The following is a 23,368-nucleotide window of genomic DNA, read 5'->3' on the forward strand; positions in this document are numbered from 1 at the left end:
TTATGTTTGTCACCTTGCTGTCTTTAATTTATTGTCTAAACAAAGAATTTGGGTTTATTTTTGGTTAAATTATCATTGTTATTTGGCATGGATTGTAGTAATATTGCTAGTTACATCTAGCTTGGGTTATAAGGATATGTACTTTGTTTATTTCAAATAACCTTTTCTTTTAATTATGTTTGTCACCTTGCTGTCTTTAATATATTGTCTAAACAAAGAATTTGGGTTTATTTTTGGTTAAATTATCATTGTTATTTGGCATGGATTGTAGTAATATTGCTAGTTACATCTAGCTTGGGTTATAAGGATATGTACTTTGTTTATTTTAATTACTTAATGTTAATGAGCTGTTACAGTGCTATTTGTTTTTTAACTTTCTCTTTTTTTTTCACCTCAATTTAATTTTTGTATTTTTTAACATATAATGATAATTGTGCACATATGTATGTATGGATGTAATGGCTTATAGTTGGTTGGACAATACTTTAGAAAGACGTCGTGTATTAGTTTCTCTAGGATTTTAGGGTTTTGTTGGATAGGAGACCTCATGCAATAGATTTGGAATCTAGTTGTAAGAATATTTTATTTTGTTTTAGTTAAACAATGTTAATAAATATATTATCATGTAATTAGATTATTTCACACAAATATAAGTATACAACCATTATATTATGTAAAAAAATGTTTATTAACATATTTGATAGAAATTTTAAAAAGGAAAAGCTATGTTAAGTGATATATATAATTGTGTCTAATTTTATAGAAATTAAATTACATTTATATATATTAATATAATAATATTATCATAATCATAATATTATGATAATATTATATATACATATATATATATATATATATTTTTGTTAACATTTCTTTTCAACTTCATGTTAATTTGATAATGAAAACAAGATTAAGAAATATTAATAATATATTTTAAGCTCGGTTACTGTCAGAAATATTTTTTAAAATAAAATATTATTTTAAATAATTTATGACACGATAGTTTTTAAAATTAATTAAAAATAATTAATTTAGATTCAAATTTAAATAATCCATAAATTTGCAATAATTAAATTACAATTTAATTTTTTTAAAATTTTTTGTTTAAATTAATTAAAAATAATTAATTTAAAAGATTATTTATTTAAAATAGAGTCGTCAATTAATTTTTGAATATCAATATAAATAGCATACGTGTACAAAAATATTTTTAGCTAGAGTTTCTTCTCGTTCGTAGTTTGGTAATATTTGGGAAATGATTTTTGCGCTTTATCCTCCGTACACATTGTGAAAACGGTCTTTACTTATAAATTTGGCTTTTAAATATCGGTTGTATAACGTTTTATTTTAACTAGTTATTCTTCTAGTCCTGGGCATGCGTAAGTTTTAGCGTTATTTAAATAATTGTAACAACATTTATTTAAATGTTGGTACATGTTGCTGATGAAGATTAAGGAGGAAAATACCTGAAGAACATTAGTTTAGATGGCATTAGAGTTTAAAAATAAATCATAAACAAGCCTTTGTTAAAATATTTTTTATAGAAATATCCTAAAATATTTTGAAATCATTTTCTAATTTATCGGGATTTTTAAAAAATGGTTTGAGGTTACAAAATTACAAAAATAATTTTGGAATTTGAAAATGAGAACCAAATAGGCCTTAGGACCGGTGTTCTAGGTTTTGGGTTCATTTTATCGGTCGAGGGCTAAGAGCCCTCAGTCCTAGATCGGAGACCCCTCGGTCTGGGTTCGGGATCCTCGGTCGGGGTGATAAGGCCTCTCTGTCCTTTGCTTGAATTCTCGTTTAGGTGCCAGAATTCTTGGTGGGTTGCCTCGGTCCTAGGTGGAAGCCATCGGTCTTGGATTCGTTAGTTCTCAGTCGGGTGTGAGACTCTTTGGTCCTAGGTCTGACTTCTCGGTCCTAGGTAGAAGTCATCGGTCTTGTGTTCAAGAGTTCCCGATCGGGTGCGATACTCCTCGGTCCTAGGTTTGACTTCTCGATCCTCGATGAAGAACATCGGTCAGACCTCTTGGTCCTAGCTGAAAAAACTCGGTCGGACCTATCGGTGTTGGCCAAGTTTTATCGGTCGGAACTCTTGGTCCTCAAAAACATCAAAATTGCAGGTTTTGCAATTTTGATGGAGGCTTGGATTATTTGATCCAAGGGCCTGAGTAGCTTCACAAAGCACCCATGAACATTTAAAACATCATCCCAATGTATCAATCGACATGGGTGATGATCAATTTGTTCAAAATAGTTTATGGCCAAAAATCGGGGTTTTGGTTTTAAAGTTGTTTTAAAGTGTAGGATTTGCTAATAGCTTTCTTATACTTCATATACATTATTGATATCAAAATATATGCACTAGTTGTTCATTTAGAGCAATTCAAGAACTCAAAATTTTCAATTATTTTGATCAAACGTTATCGAGATGAATCAAACATGATCCAAATAGTTATCTAACATAATTAAAGACATATTTGGAAGCTTTATGGGCAGCTATTCTTGAGGATTAGCCCAAGAACAACAAACCCGATTTTTGGATTTTCAAAATTCAAATTTGGGTTTTTCTGTTTAAGGTTGATTGATTTATTCTAACCTAAACAAAAAGTTTGGAAATAATCTTATGATCATTTTCTAATCCTAGATTTCAACAACTAATCAGTGTACAAACTTATTGAAATATAAAATTTTCAAATTCAAACTAAAAGTATGAATTAAAGGGTGATTGAATCATACCAATGATTGGAGAACACTCCATAGGCCTTAGGGAAGCTTTTGGGATGCCTAGATCTAAGCTTTAGAGCCTTATACCGAATTTCGAAAAATTCAGCAAGCTTGAGCTTTAATGGCGGATTTTGGATTTCTTTTGATTTGAAGCTGGATATTTTATCTCTTAGCTTTGGAATTGTTGAGAGAGACTATAAGTCAATTGAGGGCTTTAAGGGATCAAATCAACCAAAATTTATTTATAGTATTTTGGTTGTTCTTCATCCAACTCACCGAAATAGGTATCATTGATGCCTATTAATGTAGGGGAAATGATCATTGTGGTAGGGTGATCATTTTACTTTTGAATCAACCAGAATGGTGAACTAACATCAGAGTTCCATCTTTGAAAAATTAAAGATGGATGTCGTCCTTATCCTTCAGTCGTTCGCGATGAAGAATACGGTCGTACACGAAACGGCATCATTTTGGGCATTGTTGGCAAACGCAAAGCGTTTCGTCAAGGGGCAGGAATTCTATCCGCGTAGGAGGAGGCGGTGTTGGAGCAACCATTTGGTGATTTGTTGCTTCACACGCTCGTCTTCTTCTGATGCAGCGGGCGACGTGGACTACTTCTGGGTGTTGGATGACAATCCATCGTCCATCCAATAGTCGCGACTTCTATTGTAACCATTCTTCCGAATTTTGGCTACATCCAATTCTAAGTCATTCCGATCATGTTTGATCAAAAACTAATTTTTTTATAAAAATAAAAAATTCAGTTCTTAAATTAGTTTAAACGAGAAAACAGTGTTTATGTGTTGATTTCATTCAACCATATGAAACATAAAAAAGCTATTAGCAAACAAAAAGGTCAAAAAAACAAATACCTGTTTTTTTACCTCAAAATTGTTTGAATTAAATAGAACATCATCTTAATCGAATGATACATCAAGATAATGTTATAAATGATACTTGGGACTAGGCGAAGCTCCCCATGCCTTGGATCAACAAATCAAGGCCCCAATCGAAAACATCAAACCTGCAGTTTGATGTTCTTGGAAACTGACCCAAATTTTAACCCAGTTTAATTTTCGATCGAGGAAACTTAGCCTAGGGTTAGCCCAAGCTTAGTCGAAGGTTATCCCAAGACCGAGGAAAAATTGAACATTTCCCTACACCCGACCAAGAAAATTTAACCTAGGTTTAGTCCATGGTTAGCCCAAATCTAGCCCAAGGTTAGTTCAGGACCGAGAGCTCCTAGCAACCCAACCGAAGAACTGTGTACTCGACCGAGGGCCTCCACACCCAGTATTGAGAGCCTCATGCATCCTACCAAGAGCCTCTCGCACCCGACCGAGAGCCTTCCTCACCCCGACCAATAGACCTTAACCCATGACCGAGGGTGTTAACTCATGATCGAGGGTTTTAACCAAGGACCGAAGAAGATCGCGCCCAAGACCGAGAAGGTCGGTCCTAGGGCATGTTTAATTTAGCTTTTATAATTTTGAAACCCCAAACTATTTTTTAAAAATTTAAAAAAAATAAAATGATTTTAAAATATTTTTAAAATATTTTTAAAATATTTTCATAAAAAAATATTTTGATATAAGCTAGTCTATAATTTATTTTTAGATTCTAATGTCTTCAACTGATATTTTTTAGGTACATCCTTCACTAATCGTAGACATCAGCCTCAAGTACCAGCATTTAAATATTGTTTTTTACAATTTTAAATATAAGAAAAAATGTGTACATGTATAGGATCTGAAGAATAATTGGTTAAATAAAATGCAATCAAACTAATTTTCAAACCACGAGACTTTATAAAATAAAGATTTTTAATGGGTACGGAGGATATAGTGCGAAAGTCATTTCTCGTGTATCATCAAACACCGAACCTAAAAGAGACTTTGGTCAAAAATACGTTTATAGACGTATAATTCTATTGATTTAAAAAAAATAATTAGCGGCTCTTATCAAATAAATAATCTCTTAAATTAATTATTTTTAATTAATTTAAAATATAGGTTTCTTTAATCAAATTTTAATTTGATTATTTTAAATCTAAAAAATTATTTAAAATTTGATCAAAATTAATTATTATTATAATTAATTTTAAAATGACATGTCATATTTCTATAAATCTTTTTAAAATAATGTTTTAATAAAAAAAAATCTTGACATACAAATCAATATTAAAATCTCTCGAACCTCTAGCTTTTTTTCGACAATGATTTTTCGGTGTTACAATAGGATAAATATTAAGTGAATTACTAATAAATTAATTTTTTTTAAAGTACACAACAATTTCACCAATTTACAACTAAGGGAAAGTAACATAAATACTTAAAAACTAACTCATAAAAAAAATTAATAAAAAAAAAATAACTATCAAGAAACCATAAACATGTTGACAAAGCTTTAATCCTCAATGAATTAATGATTTTTTTCTTATAAAATTACATTTTGAAAAAAAAAACTCTAACCAATCATCATAGTTGCAATTATTTATTATAATTATAATAAAAGAATATAAAATTATGAAATATTTCGATCAAGAGTTAATCGATCTTTTCGAGCCTTTACAAAATCGATAATCTATCCACTAATGTTATTTTTTTTATTCATGTCATGTTTTGTCATTTTATTTAAACAAATTTTATCATTTTTAATATACATGTACTTTTAAACAAAATTGGTGAAATATCAATAGTAATCGTAGCACTATAAATTTGATAATGTTTAGAACACTAACACACAAAAATTAGTTGGCTTAATAAAATTAAATGATTTAAACATCATTTTCTTAATTAGGAAGCAAATTCATATTTTTTTATAAAAGTTAAAAAAAAAAACAATCTACTTTAAGAATAAAAACAAAATATCAATATTCAATAAATAAAAGGAGAATTGTAAAAATCTAATAGTAAAGTTATTTATATGAAATTAAAAATGATTAAAAAAGATTGTGAAAATCTATTATTAATGGCATAAATAATAAAATTAAAAAGATTTATTCCAATAAAAATATACTTTAAATCAAATATTCTAGCTAGTCTTTAGAACTTGATCGCCTGTTGATAACCAAATCAATTAGGGTTTGAGTTCCTCTACATCAACTCCTAACTACCATTTCCTCATCTACTTTGTATAATTATGCCACGTGTCATGTTTTCATTTCAGCCTAAAATTTAATAGTAAAATATTTTTAGAAATTTTGAAGTAACTAATTAATCAATGGCTTAGATGTTTTTAGGTGACGTGGTGTGATTATATTATGTGTTGGAGGAGATTGGTGGAAGGAGTTGGTGTAGAAGAACCCAGCAAATAATTAGCATAATAAAAATATATATTAACTAAAATTAACATAATTAAGTTCAAGTCATTTAATAATAGGTGAGGGCTTTTAGAACTACTTAATTAAATATTTCCTTTTAATTTTTCTCATAAATTACAAGTATGCCACTAAAATTAATTAAGCAACTAATCTCTCTTCTTACTCACTAATAATAAAGTGGACCAGGAAGTTACACTTATAGACAAATCTCATCCTTTGGATCAAACTATGATCAACGGCTCTCAGCAAATACAGCCTAGCCAACTCCCTCAAGGCTTAATATATATTACCATCTCTCCTCTTCTATTTTTTTCACTTTCTCTTTGTCTCTCAATTTCTTCTCTTTGATTCAAAGAGATGGAATTTGGTGGAAATCTTGGTTCTCATTCTAATGGTTTTAATTCATCATTTATAGAAATTGAGAAGTTCTTGAAGAAATAAAATAAGTTAAAAGAAAAAATTGCTAAATTAAAAAGGGGAAATTATTAAATTAAGTTAAAGAGAAAATCGTTAAATTATAAAAAACGTTTTAATTGATTAAAATTAACTTAGGATAATTAAAATAAGCATACATAGTTTTGATGAATGAATAAAACTAAGTTCAGCAATGTGTTAACATGTAGGTAAAAAACTGAAAACTCACTAACAGTAAAGTTGCGCAATCAGCGGAGTTCGCTAACAGTAGACTTGCCATCAGCTGAGTTACTCCATCGACAAAGTTCGCCAACAGTAGAGTAGCACATCAGCAGAACTGTTCAACAGCTAAGTTCGCTATAAGTAGAGTAGCTCATCGGCAGAACTGTTCAACAGCTGAGTTCGCTATCAGTAGAAATGTTCAACAGCTGAGTTCGCTATCAGCAGAGTAGCTCATCAGCAAATCTGTTCAACAGTTGAGTTCACTATTAGCAGAGTAGTTCATCAACAGAACTGTTCAACAACTGAGATCGTTATAAGCATAGTAGCTGATCAGCTGAATTCGCTATCAGCAGAGTAGCTCATCAGTAGAATTGATCATCAGCAGAGCTCGCTATCAGTTAAGTTCCACATCAACTGAATGTTTATCAGCTAAGTCAAGTAGCTGAGCACTCATAAACTGTAATACAACAAAATATACAACCAGCTCTCTACTCTGACATACAAAACGATAAACGAATATTTCATTCTCCTACGCACTAAAACCATGTACGACCCCGTACGCCAGACATACGAAAAACGTACCGATGCCACGTATCGAAAAAATGGATTCAACCGTTGTCACGCGTCAAATATAAAAAGGCATCAGAGAACAACGATGAAGCTCCCTCTTTCGTTTGGTTCTTTGCAAGTGACTACGTTACACATACACGAGACGATATACGTTTGATAATCATTTGTATCATTTGATAATCATTTACTTGTGTAAGTTGAACAGATAGTGGTCTGTTCAACATTATAGTGTGAGAGCTAGAAGTTCAGACAGACAAGTGTTCAGACCTATGGTCTTAGTGGGTTTGTGTAGCGGTTATTCAAATCAAAGTCTTCTAGTGGAATCCTTCTAGAAACAGAAAAATGGTGACGTAAGACTTTTTATCTCCGAACATCCATAAAAACTTGTGTTGCCTTTTCATTGCTTCATTCATTCTTATATCTACCACTTCAAATCCTGTAAGCATTTTTCGCACTTGAAACCGTTCAAATGTTTGCTACGATTTGTCCAAAAATAGAAACAGATTTTCAATTTTTAACGGGATTAAAATCGCATTTAAGTGAAAAATAGAACAACGGTATTCACCCACTTCTACTATTGTCTTCAATCCTAACACAATTCTAATAATTTTCTATTTTGTTCTCTACTTATAATTCATTTAGGCCTGGGATTGTGGTGCCTACGTCTGGTGTTGATGATTATTCTAACAACACGGAACTATCGCATTTAATCATGATCAAGAAAACAAATCGAGGAAGAAAAGTAAGGCAATGAAAAATAGTTTACTAAAATAGTGGATTGACGAAGACAAGTTAATTTATCTTTGAATTTGAATGTGATTTGTCAATTTCTTTTTGTTAATTTTATAATTTAATTAATTATCGTAGGAGACTTGTGAAATTGGTGCGACAGTATGGAGATAAAAAATGGTCACAAATTGATGAGAAGCTGATTGTTAGGACTAGGAAGCACTGTCATGAGAGATGGTTTAATCATTTGAGGCGGTTTAATCATTTGAGGCGGTTTAATCATTTGAGGCCTGATATTAAGGTAATTTAAAGTTGTATCTTTTTATAATTTGATTTGTTTAAGGTTTTCTTTGTTCTTCTTCCACGTCGATTTAATGTAATTTAGTTAAGATTTAATTTATTATAAAGTGGATTTGTTTAAGGTTTCGTTAGTTTTTTCTTTCATGTTGATCATCATCTTCTAGGGTTAAACAGAGCAAATTTGGATTTTGTTTTTAACTAAGATTTTCTTAAGCATGCAAATTAAATTTAGTTTTATCTTCTTGACAAAACATAGGAATATAATTCAAGAAAAAAGATTTTACTTTTCAAATTTTTGTAAAATGAAGGAAAACTTTTACACCGCTTATCATAATCATACTTTTGTCGAATGATTTCTGTGTAAAGACGTGTGAAAATGTGAGTAAAAAAAAGTGTTTGACGTGTACGATTGTATAAATATAGTTTGAGATATTTTATTCTCATATTAAATAAAAATTGATTTTAAATTTTATTATGCATTCCACGTTAAAAAATATTTTTTTTGCATTATATTTAAAAATAATTTTATATATAATTTGTATCAAGAAAGAAAAATAAGCATATTTTTTGTTTTTTTAATATTAGTGATTAGTGATTATTATTTTTTATATTTAATTTAGGCGTAATCTAGTTACTTATAAAGAAGTTAATACATTATGTTTTTCTCTTTTATTTTTTAGATTTATTAGCAATACATACAGTAAAGTAATCGTAACTATATCTTTTTTAAAATATATTTTTATTATTTAATTCTAAAATTATCACTCATTATAGCTTTTTCACCAACAAAACAAAAGATTTGTTACAAAAATTTGTCGTCTTTTAGTTTGTGTCTACAAATGTAAACTAAATTTAACTTTTCTTAACTTATTTTAGAAAGATGGTTGGAGTGAAGAAGAAGAAAGGATGTTGATTGAGGTTCACAAGGAGATTGGCAATCGATGGGCGAAGATTGCCAAACGAATCCTGGGAAGAACAGAGAACTCAATAAAAAATCATTAGAACGCGATGAAGAGAAATCAAAATGCAAAACGAAAGATCAAAAACTAGACGCAAGAAGTTCAAACTCTAAAGCCAACTATTCTCCAAGTTTATATAAAAAGTAACAATCTTGACAATGCTACGATGAGTTCGCAAATTGTTGTTGCCAACTTTGTTGACTCTTCACTTATGACCGATGATATTGTATCAACTTATTTGCCAAATGATGACGAAAATATGTTTGAGCTGATGCTGAAAGAAACCTATCACGATGAGCTTGATTTTATGGTCAATCTTTTTAGCAAAATAAAAGTGATCAGAATGTGAATTGTGCGACCCATAAAGTTCAAGAATAGGACATCGCCACCAATACCCATATAGCATAAGATCAATATTTTGTAGGTCTCTTTGATGGATCATTATCGACTAACATCTCGAGTCAACTCCAACCTTCTTCAACTCGAGAAAATAACAGGGACATGAATTTGATAGGAGATGATTAGTGCTTCTAATCATTCTCAATTTGGTTTTGAAGAGGGTAATGCTTCAAATAACCTCTTTTAATTATGTTTGTTACTTGTTGTCTTCAATTTATTGTCTAAACAAAGAATTGGGGTTTATTTATGTTTGTTACATATGGTCAATTTGGGTTAAAATATTAGTAAGGAATTGTTATTTTGCATAGATTGTAGTAATATTGCTAGTTACATCTATCTTGGGTATGAATGTGTACTTTGTTTATTTTATTTAATGTTAATGTTAATGAACTGTTACAGTGCTCTCTCTTTTTTCACTTACTCTTTTTTTTCACCTCAATATATTTTATATTTTTTTAACATATAGTGATAATTGTGTAAATATGTATGTATGGATGTAATTGCATATTGTTGGTTAGACAAGACTTTGGAAAGACATGGTGTATTAGTCTCTCTAGGATTTTAGGGTTTTGTTGGACAGGAGACCTCGTGTAAGAGATTTGGAATGGTTGTGAAAATATTTTTATTTTATTTTTGTTTTTGTTAAACAATGAATACATTATCATGTAATTACATTAATTCACACAAATAGTAGAATAGTCAGACGGACCAACCTATGTAGAGCGCCCTACCTATCAAAACTCATTGTTTGACGGGTCGACGGCGGACCAGCCCTCCATCCCGGCGGGCTGAAAATACTTAACCCAACTCAAGGTGGGTTGCGGGTTAGGCGGACCAGCCCGCAGGTTGTCTCACTACAAATAAAAATCATAAATAATTCTAGAAAACAAGAGTCAATTACATGATCAAAATAGTCATAATACACATCAAACAAGAGTCTTGTCTATCGTTACACAATAATTGACCAAATAGTTCAACAAAGTTACAAAGTAACTAAAATTTGAAAATTTCGTAAAATATAAATTTCAGTAAAGTTAACATTCTTTAAATATCATCAATCGAGATATAATTCATGTCAAATCCTTCTCTTCATCGCTTTTCTCTTCAATGTCTACATCAGCATCCTCTAAACTTTCAGTATAAAGCTTCTGGAACTGTAACCAATTTTGAATCCACGAACCCTTAAAGGCGAGAACGAATAGAAGAATGGAGGAACAAATAAGTAGTCGGCGGCTAATGGGCGGAGTATTGAATATTGACTGTTGCAGCTTGGAACCAAGTTTGAATCCACGAACTCTTAAAGTCGAGAACGAAGAGAAGAAAGACGGAACAAATAAGTAGTCGGCGGCCGATGGACGAAATATTGAGTATTGACTGTTGCAGTGTTTTCTAGGATAAAAAATAAGGCTATGCGGCATATATATGCCTATAAGGCTATAACTCAGATTAGATTTTTTTTGTCGACCCGCGGGCCAACCCAAGCCCGACCCGCCTAGGCCCGCGACCCGAGCAGGCTGACCCGTGTAGGTCCACTCTAAATGGATTATTAATATTTCAACATAACCCGTCTAAATTATTTAGTGGGACGGACCAATCCAATGGGTTTAACCCAAATTGACTGCTCTACAAATATTATATTATGTAAAAAAATTATTAACATATTTGATAGAAATTTAAAGAAGGAAAAACATATTAGGTTAAATGATATATAGAATTGTGTCTAATTTATAGAAATTAAATTATATTATTAATATAATAATATTTTTATAATAATATTTTCATAATATTATGATTATGTTAATATTTATAATATAATATATATTACTAAACATTTTATTCAACCTCATATCAATTTGAAAATGAAAACAAGATTACAAAGATTAATAATGTATTATTTAATCCAAATAAATTTGGAAATTGCATAATTCATTCAAAATAAAATAAAATTTATAATAAAGAAAGTTTCTCACTAATAAATCACAATTTTGATTTGTGAGGTGGATAAATAAAAGAATAAAAAAAAAACTGACTTAGGTAACTAAAGTACAATTAGTTTAGTTAGATGTGTAATAAAAGTACATTAAAACATATATACTATAAAAAAAAAAAAAATAACTCATTTAATCTATTTTAATAAACATAGTTAATTTTTATAAAAGCATTATATATCTTAATTAAATATTTATTTTTTTATTTTTTTCTTTTTATTTATTTATTATTTTTTTCTCATTTTAGTTTTTAAGATTTTTGTACTTTCTTTAATATATCAACTTTTCTCTCTACTTTATTTTATTAATTAAGTAATTTCTCTCCATTTGTCTATTAAATTTGGATAATATTATATATCAATTCATTCTAAATAAAAAAATTAAATAGAAGGCTATTAAATTTATTTTTATTTATATTAAAGAAAGTGAAAAAAAAAATTCACAAAAATATTACAGAAGAAAAAAGAAAAAAATTAATAAATAAATAAAAAGAGAGAAATTGATTAATTAATTAATAAAAAGAAAGAGAAAAAAAATGAATATTTAATTAATAAATATATAAATTTTAAAAAAAATAACTCTCTTTATTAATAAAGACTAAATAAGTCAATTTTAATAGTACATCCGTTTTTATTAGTTATAAAGTCTTGAGTTAGTTTTACAAATAATACATCTAAACGAACTTTTCTTCTAAAAAAATTTTGCCTATTCATCTTTAATCAATTAATTATTGACATTGATTCACTAGCACGATAAATAAAACGACGATAATTGATGGAGTTTGCATGAACTACGACGACGTTATTTTCATAAAATGATACATATACAAAACATCAATATTTCAATCAAGAATATAAGATTAGAGATAAAATGACATCGTTAGCGTAACAATCAAAGATGGAATGATAGTTTATTGACTAAATAATTAAGATATACGGTTAATGGAAACTTACAAATAAACATGGACTTACCTGAAATAAATAATAACTGAAATAAAACTATAAGACTATGATATACAAATAAAAGATAAATATAAAGAAAAATTTACAAAATAAAGAAGATTACTGAAAAAAAATAAAAATATTAGAGTCTTTCTCCTTAGAAGATAAATAATAATAATAATAAATTAAATAAATAAATAATAATAAAAATAATCATGTAATAGAGAAAAAAATGTGTAAGCTCAAGTGGGTCTGCGCATATAAAAGAAAAATATTGTATTAAATAATTTATAGATAATTATATAAAGTAACAATAAATGGGGACAAAAATTATATCTTAAATTTTGTATTTTACATGATAAAAATAAGAGGTTTATAAATTTCTCCCTATTTCATATTTATTATTTAATTATTATACAAGTATATAATCTTTTAAAATTATTAATATACTTTTTTTAATTATAAATATTAAATTTATTATTTATATATATAAATTTTTATAATTTTAAAGAGATATAGACATTTTTTAATTTAAAATATATATATATATATATATATATGTTAGGATCTAGATCGCCGCTGGGGAACCGGGGGTTGGACCGGTTAGCGGTTCACACTCGAAGGGTGGTGGTTAATCTGGTTAGAGATTAACACCGGGGTTTCAATACTACACAACCTGTCACAAGCCCTTGAACTAGGTTCAAGCGCGGAAGAGGTTTGCTTTCAGGTTGAAGCAGCACACTTGTTTGATAGACAAGGCCGGTTTCGGATGATGGAGATTTGGAAATGGTGGGTCGGTTTCGGTAATCTGGATATTCGATATGGTTAGTATAGAATCGGTTTGGAGCGGTGTGGTTAAGTTAGTCGGTTAGATAATGAAGCCGGCAGAAAGTAAATGACAAGACAGATTTTATGGATGTTCGGAGATAAAACTCCTACGTCACCCCTTCCTCTCGAAACCGCGAGAAGGATATTCACTAAGGAATACAAGTACAAGCCGATCGAGACTTATTTCCTGCTCGATAACACTCTTACAATTTACACCGAAATTGTAAAACACACTTTAACTTTCAACACTTAGGCTTTATAAAACAGCACACTCTTATCACTTGTAGTAAATGCTCTTAGCGCTTGTTATCTCAATAATGTGTCTCTTAAAATCTCAATATCACACTGTTGTCTCTTAATGTCCCACATTACTCTTCTGCAACTGCCTCCTTTTATAGGTGAAATATGACAACGGTCATATTTCACTTCCTTGAATCTGATTGGCTGAGCAGAGGTGCAGTGATTCAGTGTTTCAGAGGTTCAGACCTGCGGTCGTTTCCTCAGACCTGATGGTCAACCTCAGACCTGGTGTTCTGTCTCAGACCTGGCGGTCTGTTCTTCCGGTGTGTAAGACAAACCTGCCGGATTTGTCTTTTACTTGATGTAGGCACTGTCTGTTGGACAGTTGTCTGTACTTGGAAGATTTCCTTTCTGTCTTATCCCGAAGTGGAAGGATCCGGTAGTACTGTCTTCTGCAGCCTACAGTCTTTCCTCAGACTTGCATGAATATGGAAGTGTTCAGTCTGTTCCTTTGGTATCGTTCTCAACAGATACCCGAATTGTCTTCTTGTACTGGTCGGTCATTTGACTTAGCCGAATGTCTTTTGGTAGTGATGTAACCGGACTTCTTTCGGTTATTCTTGTCTTGTGGATGATCGGCTGTTTGATGATTCCGGTTTTGAGCTTTGGCCGATCCTTTCTTTGTGCGGTCACGTTCCAAGTGTTCTTGATCGGTTTGGTAGCTTGACCGGTTAGTTTTCTTTAGCTGGTTCCGATTCGGTTCCTTGTTTCTGCATGGAAAATTTATTTAAGTTAGGTTTATTTGAACCGGTCTTATTTTATCTAACAATATATATATATATATGAAATATACCTTTTTTTAATTAAGTTTTTCTTATTCTTTTCACTAATTTATTCAATCCTATTCATTATAAAAATTTATAAAAAAAAATCAATAATAATAATTCAAACTAGAATAAACAATGATTATTGACTCATCACTCTATTTTTTTTGGGTATTGTACATTGATTTTATTTTCTCATTTTGTAAAAAAATAAATTATCAGTCTATATTATTAATATATTTTTTAATTAAATATAATTTTTATCGTTACTATGTAATTTCTCTCTTCTTTAATTTTACAATCCACATTTACCGTAATAAAAGTCTTATCAATTTTCTTTTTCAATTTTTATTATTAAATTATTATATATCTTTTTAAATTATTAATATATTTGTTAATTGTATATAAATTTATTATTATATATATTATAATTTTAAAAAGTTATATATAATAATAATTAAAAAGAGAAAATATAATAAATAAATAAATAAAAGTCGTATTTGTGCAATACAAAATTGAATAAAAATAAGATTGGTCACTTTACAAATAAGACTGCCTATTAATCTATTATTATTCACTTTTTTAAAATAATTTTACTTTAATTCTCACAAATTGAATAAAAATAAATTAATAGACAGTTTATTATTATTCACTTTTTGAAAATAATTTTATTTTAATTCTCACAAATTGAATAAAAATAAATGAATAGACAGTCTTATTTGTAAAGCTACAAATCTTCGTTAAATTATATTATAATTTATACAAATTAAACTATATTTATAAAAAAAATGAATATAATAATAATAGTATTATAACAATATTAAATATTTTTAATAATATTTATAATATATAATATAATCTCATCTTTGAGATAATTGAAGAACTTAATTTTGAAGATAAAATTTTAAAATGTTAACAATATATTTTTCTAAGTAATAAACTGTTGAATGTTATAAAATATCATCTACAAAACTCAATAATATTTCAAAGATGTAAAAAACTATAACATATTCACAGATGTGAAAATCGAAATAGACACTCCAAATGAGAGGTTTATTGAACTTTATGTAATAAATATAATAGGTAAACAATTAACGATTTTGTAATCGAGCTCGAATTTTAGATTTGCAGTTCGAGTAACTCGTTTTATAAATATTATAAATATTTATATATATATATATATATATATATATATATATATATATATATATATATATATATATATATATATATATATATATATATATATATATATATATATATATATATAATTTTAAAAAATTTGACAATTGAGCATAGTGGTTTGGAAAGACCATAAAAAGGTAGTAATTGAATATGCTTAAACTTTAAATACAGAGAGTAGCTAAGTAATTACCACAGTAATAAAATAAATAAATTACCACTGCTATGAACAGTTAGTTCTGTATTATGAGATTGATTATTTTATATTTACAGCATTTCCTCCTCCTCCTGCTTGCTGATATCTCAAAATAGTAACCAGCTTCAAATGAAAGAAAGTAAGAAAAAATAAACCTAGATCCATCTTGATGGTAAAATATTGGAGTCCAAAATTACCTTAACTAGCAAGAGGGATGTTTCTAGGATCTTCCATTTCACGAGGTTTGTATTAAATAACGGAATTATTAACCTTCAAGATTCCGATAGAAGAGGAGAAACGATTGCATCTTGTTTCTTCCCTCTTATAAAGAATTTGAGTTCTGCTGGAGCAACCACCATCTTCAGCCACTCCTGCAGCTCTTCCCCTTCTACTTTCTCATTTTCTGACAATGTTGAGAATAATAGCTCTAAATATCACGCAACGGATGTGGAATTCAATTGTAATATGTTTTTTTCGGATGAATAATACCTTCCAGATGTGCCCCTAGACCCTCCAGGACAGTTGGATTAGCTCGAATAACACAAAGTGCCACATCGAGCGCAGATTGCAGGAGTGATTTAACCTCTCTTTGAACAAGATCAACGAGTTGCCCCTGAGCAATGCAGATAGATATATGAACACCATGAGCAAAATTTGAGTGACAAAAATGAAATTATGAAAACATTAGATAAATTGATGATAAGAAACCTGGTCTTTTCCACCCCATGGAACAGATCCACCTTCATCCATCCCACCATTGGAGAGTGTTGTTAATGAGAGAGGTCCTACAGTCTCGTTAAGACCATACTCTGCTATTGACTTGTAAGCCATGTCTGTTGCTCTTCGAATATCATCAAGGGCACCTGTTGAAACACGGCCAGAGTAAACAACCTCTTCAGCAGCACGTCCACCAAGAAGTGTAACCAACCGCCCACGCAATTCATCCACAAATAGCAAATATCTATCTTCGTTTGTTGGAGGCGTGTAAGTAAAACCCAATGCCCCTCCAGACCTCGGTAATATACTTAACTTCTGTTAATCACAAAAAATAAATTAATATATCGATATGTTTTAGCAATTTTCTTTTTATTATTTACCTCGACACGTGGCTGACCAGTCAGCAGATTAGCAACAGCAGTCCCTACTACTGCATGACCAGCTTCATGGCGTGCAACCACAGCCTTCTCGATGCCCTGTAACTTCATAGTCTTCTTTTCAATCCCCTGAAAATATAATCAAATTAGCTTGTGTAAAGCAACAAAATTATAAATGACTAAAAAGAGACTGAAAAGGAGAGAGTAAGTTACTGCTATTGATCTTTCCACAGCTTGGATAAAATCGGTTTTCTCTACTACAGTCTTATTATGCCTTCCTGCAAGTAAAGCAGCCTCATTTACCAAATTCGCAAGGTCTGCCCTGCACATCATATGAACTAGAATCACTTTCACTTCTTTAAGAAGATGTATTGATTATACAGTTGTACTAGCTAGGCATTTCTCCAAGGAATGAAGAGGGATTTACCCTGTAAAACCTGTCGTCATACAAGCTATGGCAGAAAGATCAATATCCTCGCCTAGAGGAAGTTCTTTCTTTGTAACGTGTACTTTCAATATGGCCTCTCTCCCGTTCCTATCTGGGGTTTCAACCTGAAATTCATCTAAGTGTCAGATGACATTTTATTTGGAATTTCTAGTATTTTGTCAAGATCGCCGTGACAATCACTTTTGAAAATTGTCAAAGCAAAAAGTGAAAGTGAGTTTATTTTCATTTGGTATGAAAGATGTGATATAATTAGATGAAACCTTTTTAGGTGAAAAATGGATGAAAAAAGTGATTTTAAAAACTTTTGATCAACATTTTCTAACAAACATGATTGATTTTGATTTTTGACAAAATGAAAATTTTGTTGCAACAAATAAGCGCGGTTTTGGTATCAACTTTTTCATGTTGACAGTGATCTGAAAAATCTACATTTTTATCTTTGATAGTGATTTAAATTGTGACAAAATACTAGTTTTCATATAGGCTCAATAAATTCCTTAAGAAAAAAATACAAACCGTAACCACACGGTCAAATCTTCCTGGTCGACGAAGTGCAGAATCCAATACATCTGCTCTATTAGTTGCTCCAAGAACAATCACCGCGGAGCTGCTATCAAACCCATCCATTTCCTGTGATGAAATCTCAAGCGCATGAACCTCAAAATAAAAGTAATTAAAGATTTAGAAGAAAAACATATATTTAGAAACAATTACAGTAAGCAACTGGTTAAGGGTTTGCTCTCGCTCATCATTGCTGACAATACGATGTCTACCATCTCGGCTTTTCGCTACAGCATCTATCTGCACAATAACTAAAGCTTGAGAGCCCACTCATGATACTAAAAAATATACATGATATGTGTTTTTCCTACTTCATCTATAAATATTATTGAAGGTGCTTCCTTCTTTGCTCGGGCAAAGAGATCTCTAACACGAGATGCTCCCATTCCAACATATAGTTCCACGAATTCACTTGCAGAACAACTTATAAAAGGAACATCAGCTTCCCCAGCAACCGCCTTTGCTAATAGTGTTTTCCCTGTTCCTGGTAGACCCACCTTCATGAAAATATGATGCAAAAATGGTTAGAAAACAATCTGGAATAACCATTTGGAAACACACTTTTTATTAGAATGATTGTCAATCAGACTCACCAGAAGGACACCTCGAGGAGGCCGAGCACCGAGTCTAATATATCTATCTGGATTCCTAAGGAATTCCTGGAAAAACATAAACGATTTTTATCATAGCCTTTTTCAAGAATATAGTAGTGAATGACTAATTAGTAATTACCACAATTTCTTCTAACTCCTCCTTAGCCTCGTCCACACCTGCAACATCAGCAAATGTGATAGCATCTCCCTGTTCAGACACTTTTCCTCCACCAGAGCTCCCAGATTTTCTAATCCTGAGCTGACCAGCTGTATGCTGTACATGTAGAGAATAATTCAAGAAAATAACCCTGTTTGAAAACACTTTTCATTTTTGTTTCTATATCTGTTTCAGTAACCATATACTTTAGAAACTATAAACATGATCTGCACCTGTGTAAATTTTACAGGGAAACGATGAAGAAGTCCAGCAAGCACCGCAACATAGAATAGAGATATCTGCAATATCAGGGTTATGTTAAACATCTTTCTGCTTTAGCTAGAACTTCAATTTCAATACTAATCTACCAGTGATTATAAAGTCTAGTGAATATCTTCAACCATTTGGAATAGGAAATTAAGTAATGTCATTCATTGATCAAACAACTTACCAAAGCTGAATTGAGAAAGCCACCAGACCTCTTGTCAGGAGACCCAAACTCAACATTATTCTCAACCATCTTATCATAAGGAGCTCTAATATCGCTAGGACGAGTAGTCAAGTAAAGTATTATCTTTGTGGGTGAAACGCTTCGGAACAGCAACTCCGAATCCTGCATTTTACTACTAGCATTCCCTACCTCAGTTTCCACAGTAGATGACTCCGACTTCAGCTTGAACGTAATATGTACACCGTCAACCTCAACTTTCTTGACCTGATTGTTATTAACCTTACTCAAGAAATCACTATACGGCACGCTAACGTAGGTAGTCGGTGGTCTTGGCTCAGCCCCAGGTAAAGGAATACCTGGCCGGAGAAGACGCATGACGAACATAACAATCCCTAGCTGCAGCAAAACCATTCCAATCTCCTGCGCCTGAATAATTGGCTGCCACCGCCACTTCCCACTCTTCCACCAACCTCCCTTCCCCTTCCTCGGTGGAGAACTGGAAGTCGAAGAAGTTTTATCCACTCCTTTACTCTCGCCTCCGCCGCCGCCCTTAGCTTCGCTATTATCCGTTGTACCAGGTTTGGAATCCGTATCTTGTTCGCAGGAACTATTAGCTTGAATTCTAGTATCTCTCAAACCTTGACTCCATAGAAGTCCTCCCCAAAGGTCAGAACTGCTAAGAAGACCCTTTGAGAACCCAGAATGTCTATATAAAACAATCGACGAATTAGGGAGACAAAATATTGGCTTTTGATGAAGAAATCTGAATCGAGTTCGGAAGAGGCTATTTGTATATAAGTAGTTGCGATTATCCGTCAAATTTAGATTCGCACGAATGACCGGTCTTAGTATTTCGATCGAATGCATTTTTCAACCCTAGAATCGCCGGAAAACTTAAACGTTGTTGGATTAGGAGAGATTATAGGAGAATTGCTAACATTAGCACATGAACGAAGTGCAAAGATCAATCGATACAGCGCGAGAGATGATGATTAGAATGATGAATCAAAGCAAGATTTGAAGAAAATTGCAGGCCGCCGATGGGGTTATGAAGCTCCGAACAGTTCGTAATTCTCCCCTTTCTTTCTGCTTCGCGTGTTATCCAGTTTTGGCGCGTGTCAGGCCGTGAGGTTGCCTGGACGGTGAGAGAATCTGGTGATGAGTTCTGACCAAAATTTTATTTTATTTTATTTTTGTTAATAATAATTTGTTTTGTGTTATTTTCTTTAAAATATATTTATAAATTGCAAAATAATAAATAAATTTAAAAATCTCCTAAAATTTAAAAGTGTGATTGGTGCCTAATTTTATTTTTATTTTTTCACTTGTTTTGTTTTTTCTAAAGTTCGCGCGAGTTAAGCATATATCTCACAAACATATTAAATTAGTTGAGTTGAACTTAACGTCGGACAAACGTCGGACAAGTTGAAACTCAGCACCTCAGAAGATTAGAATATATATCACCGATTAAAAGTGTGATTAGTGCCCTAGTTCACTCAATAAGGAATGATAAGATTGAAATAATGTATATTTAATTTATCTTAAAGATGTCATTTATGTAAGGAGGCGAAGAAGACTCCCTTATACATTTTTTTTATTGTCTTTACTTTAGACCTATTTGAAGTTTATTGTGGAAAATTCTCAGAGTTAATTAAGTTATGCAAGGGACCATTAACGATTTTTTATCTAAGTGGGTGGATCAATGTAAAAATGTTGGGCTTGAAAAGAAGTAAATTTTTACTATTTATCATTTAGTGGACGATTTGACTTGAAAGAAACGGGAGGATCATTGACAACAAAATATGCCCAACATAATTCAAAAGAGTCTTCTTTTGACCACTCTCACGGAAATTAGGATGGGTAACTCCATCAGTTCTACTAGATACATTGTGGATCTTCTTGATGAGATTGGAAGAAAGTAATGTTTTGAGGTTGTTCTTGTTCGCCTCTTTTGTCTATTGAAACACGTGCTTAACTCGGTTGTCCCAGAGTTTTGGTTTTTGTTGGGTTAGTTTCTAGCAAATTTTGCTCTGGTTCACTAATGATTTGTTATTATTTTTTGGCAAGAGAGTTAGACATGAACATGTTTCCTGGTTGGTTTTTTTGGCATTATTGAGATTAACTCATCTTAATTGGACGGTGTTCTCCTTTGTTTGGCATGACAACAAACTGTTATTATTCTTTATTTTTTTAATAAAAATTATCTTAAAGAATGAAAATACAAAATTATTATTATATTTAAAAGATGATGATAAATAAAATGCTGATAGATTATGGCTTGTTTGATCTTTGGGTTATTGGGGTTTTATCCCAAATAAACTTGTTAGATGAAATTAGAAAAAAAAAAGTAGTTTTTTAATTTTATTAACAATAATACCTCTATCTCTCTTCTCCTCTCTCAATACATTTTAAAAATATATTAATTTAATTTATATTTAAATAAATTTTAAAATATAATATAATAAAATAAATATTAAAAATTATAAATATATTAATATTAACTTTTATTAAAATTTAAATGAATACTAATTTTATAATTATAATTTAAATATTATATAAGATAATGTATTATATTATAATTTTATTTATATTGTGTATTTATTTTTATTTAATATAATAATATAAAATTTTAAATGAAATAAATTTTATAATATAATAATCAAAAATCAAACAAATTTATTATAGTATTTATTTAGAAGGATAAATTAAAGTTAGTTTATATAAAAAAAATATATATATAATAATAATTTTTTTATAAATATTTAATTTAAATGAGATATATTTATAAATTAATTAATATTTTTTATTTAAATATATTTAACTTTATTTTCTAGTATAATTATATATTAAAATAAATTTAAATTTTAAATAGTATATTAGATAGAGGAGTGATAGAGTGAGGGAATTTGGTGAGGGAATGACTTGGCATCACCTTCATTGTTCAAAAATGTAAAAGTGAGAGGAAAGAGAGAAAAAAGAGAAATTATTTGATTTTTTTAGCGAATAAGATTATGCCAAGTCATTCTCTCACCAAATTCTCACACCTAATCATTTCTCATATTAGATAATATAGTTGGTTAGAATTTTATTTATATTTTGAATTTATTTATATTTAATATATTTAATATAATTTTTTAAAATGAAATAATTTATTAATTTAAATTATATAAAAATAAATTTTATAATGTAATAAAATAAATATAAGATATATATATATATATATATTATGGAATTAAGTCCAGTATAATTCATACATAAATTTGTTTATGTAAATCTTTAAAATAAAATAAAAAATATATTTTTTTATGATAAAATTAAATTTATATAGTTTAATATAACAAAATTCATATTATTATAAAAATAATAATTTTTTTATAAAATTTGAAAAATAAAAAATATTATTGATAAAATTATATATATTTATTTGTTTTTATTAGTCTAAGATACAAATGTCATCCAGATCAAATTGAAAATTTTATTAATATCATCCTTTCACTAAATTATCTTCTTTTCTATCTAAGATTTATTTTCCAACTATTTCTTTTAATTTGGATTTAGTTTTTTAAAATAATACAAATATGATACGAATGATAATCGTTTAAACATAACAAAAAAAAAATTTACATGAACAAATAAGCCTATTATAAGAATTTAATTTAATCTAACTTTCTCAATAATTTTTTTATAACTTGAACTAACATCACTATAATCATTCATTAGCTATGTATAACCAGCTTAATTACAATTCTATTGAAATATATTAATGTTATATTATCATCTTGACATAATTGAATATGATATATTATCAAGTTAACTTAACAATTTAGGTGAAGAAAACGAGTTTTGTTCGATCCACATTAAATTCAAACTAAATTTATCCAAACCATTTTACTAATTAATACGGATCAGATTCATATGCTTTTAGACAATCCAAACTAAAAAATATATAAATATGGTTTTAGACAATCCAAACTAAAAAATATTTATATATTTATAGATGTCAATATGAAATTATTCAATAAGTTTAAATTAATTGAATTATTAATTCAATCCGAATTAAACTTGATTTAATTAATTCAATTTTGTAATTCGGATTACGTCAACTCAAATCTTGTATTAAGAAAATCTAATTACTTAATTTATTTTATTATTTAATATTTAACATGTTTAATTATAAAAATAAGTATTAAATTTTTTATATTAAAATTAATTTTGTTTAT

At 29.7% G+C, this 23,368-nt stretch overlaps 1 protein-coding gene across 2 annotated transcripts; it reads right to left on the reverse strand.

Moving 5' to 3' along the window:
• Window positions 1–15,776: 15,776 nt before the first annotated feature.
• LOC124934092 (ATP-dependent zinc metalloprotease FTSH 9, chloroplastic-like) lies at window positions 15,777–20,302 on the reverse strand. 2 transcript variants are annotated; one of them, XR_007099054.1, is made up of 14 exons: window positions 19,149–20,302; window positions 18,931–18,996; window positions 18,680–18,814; window positions 18,541–18,606; window positions 18,259–18,444; window positions 18,101–18,187; window positions 17,903–18,016; window positions 17,366–17,490; window positions 17,152–17,260; window positions 16,942–17,067; window positions 16,553–16,876; window positions 16,334–16,457; window positions 16,042–16,247; window positions 15,777–15,967 (listed from the first exon to the last, which is right to left on the reverse strand). XR_007099054.1 is itself a non-coding variant. In XM_047474564.1 (13 exons), the coding sequence occupies exons 1-13, from the start codon at window positions 20,013–20,015 to the stop codon at window positions 16,117–16,119; spliced, it is 2,460 nt and encodes an 819-aa protein (XP_047330520.1). In that variant the 5' UTR covers window positions 20,016–20,302; the 3' UTR covers window positions 15,777–16,116. The 2 variants fall into 2 exon arrangements, 1 of the variants encoding a protein (XP_047330520.1); XM_047474564.1 differs by having other exon boundaries at window positions 15,777–16,247.
• Between the last annotated feature and the right edge of the window lie 3,066 nt (window positions 20,303–23,368).

This window comes from Impatiens glandulifera, chromosome 4 (assembly GCF_907164915.1).
Source record: "Impatiens glandulifera chromosome 4, dImpGla2.1, whole genome shotgun sequence".
Classification (NCBI taxonomy): Eukaryota; Viridiplantae; Streptophyta; class Magnoliopsida; order Ericales; family Balsaminaceae; genus Impatiens; species Impatiens glandulifera.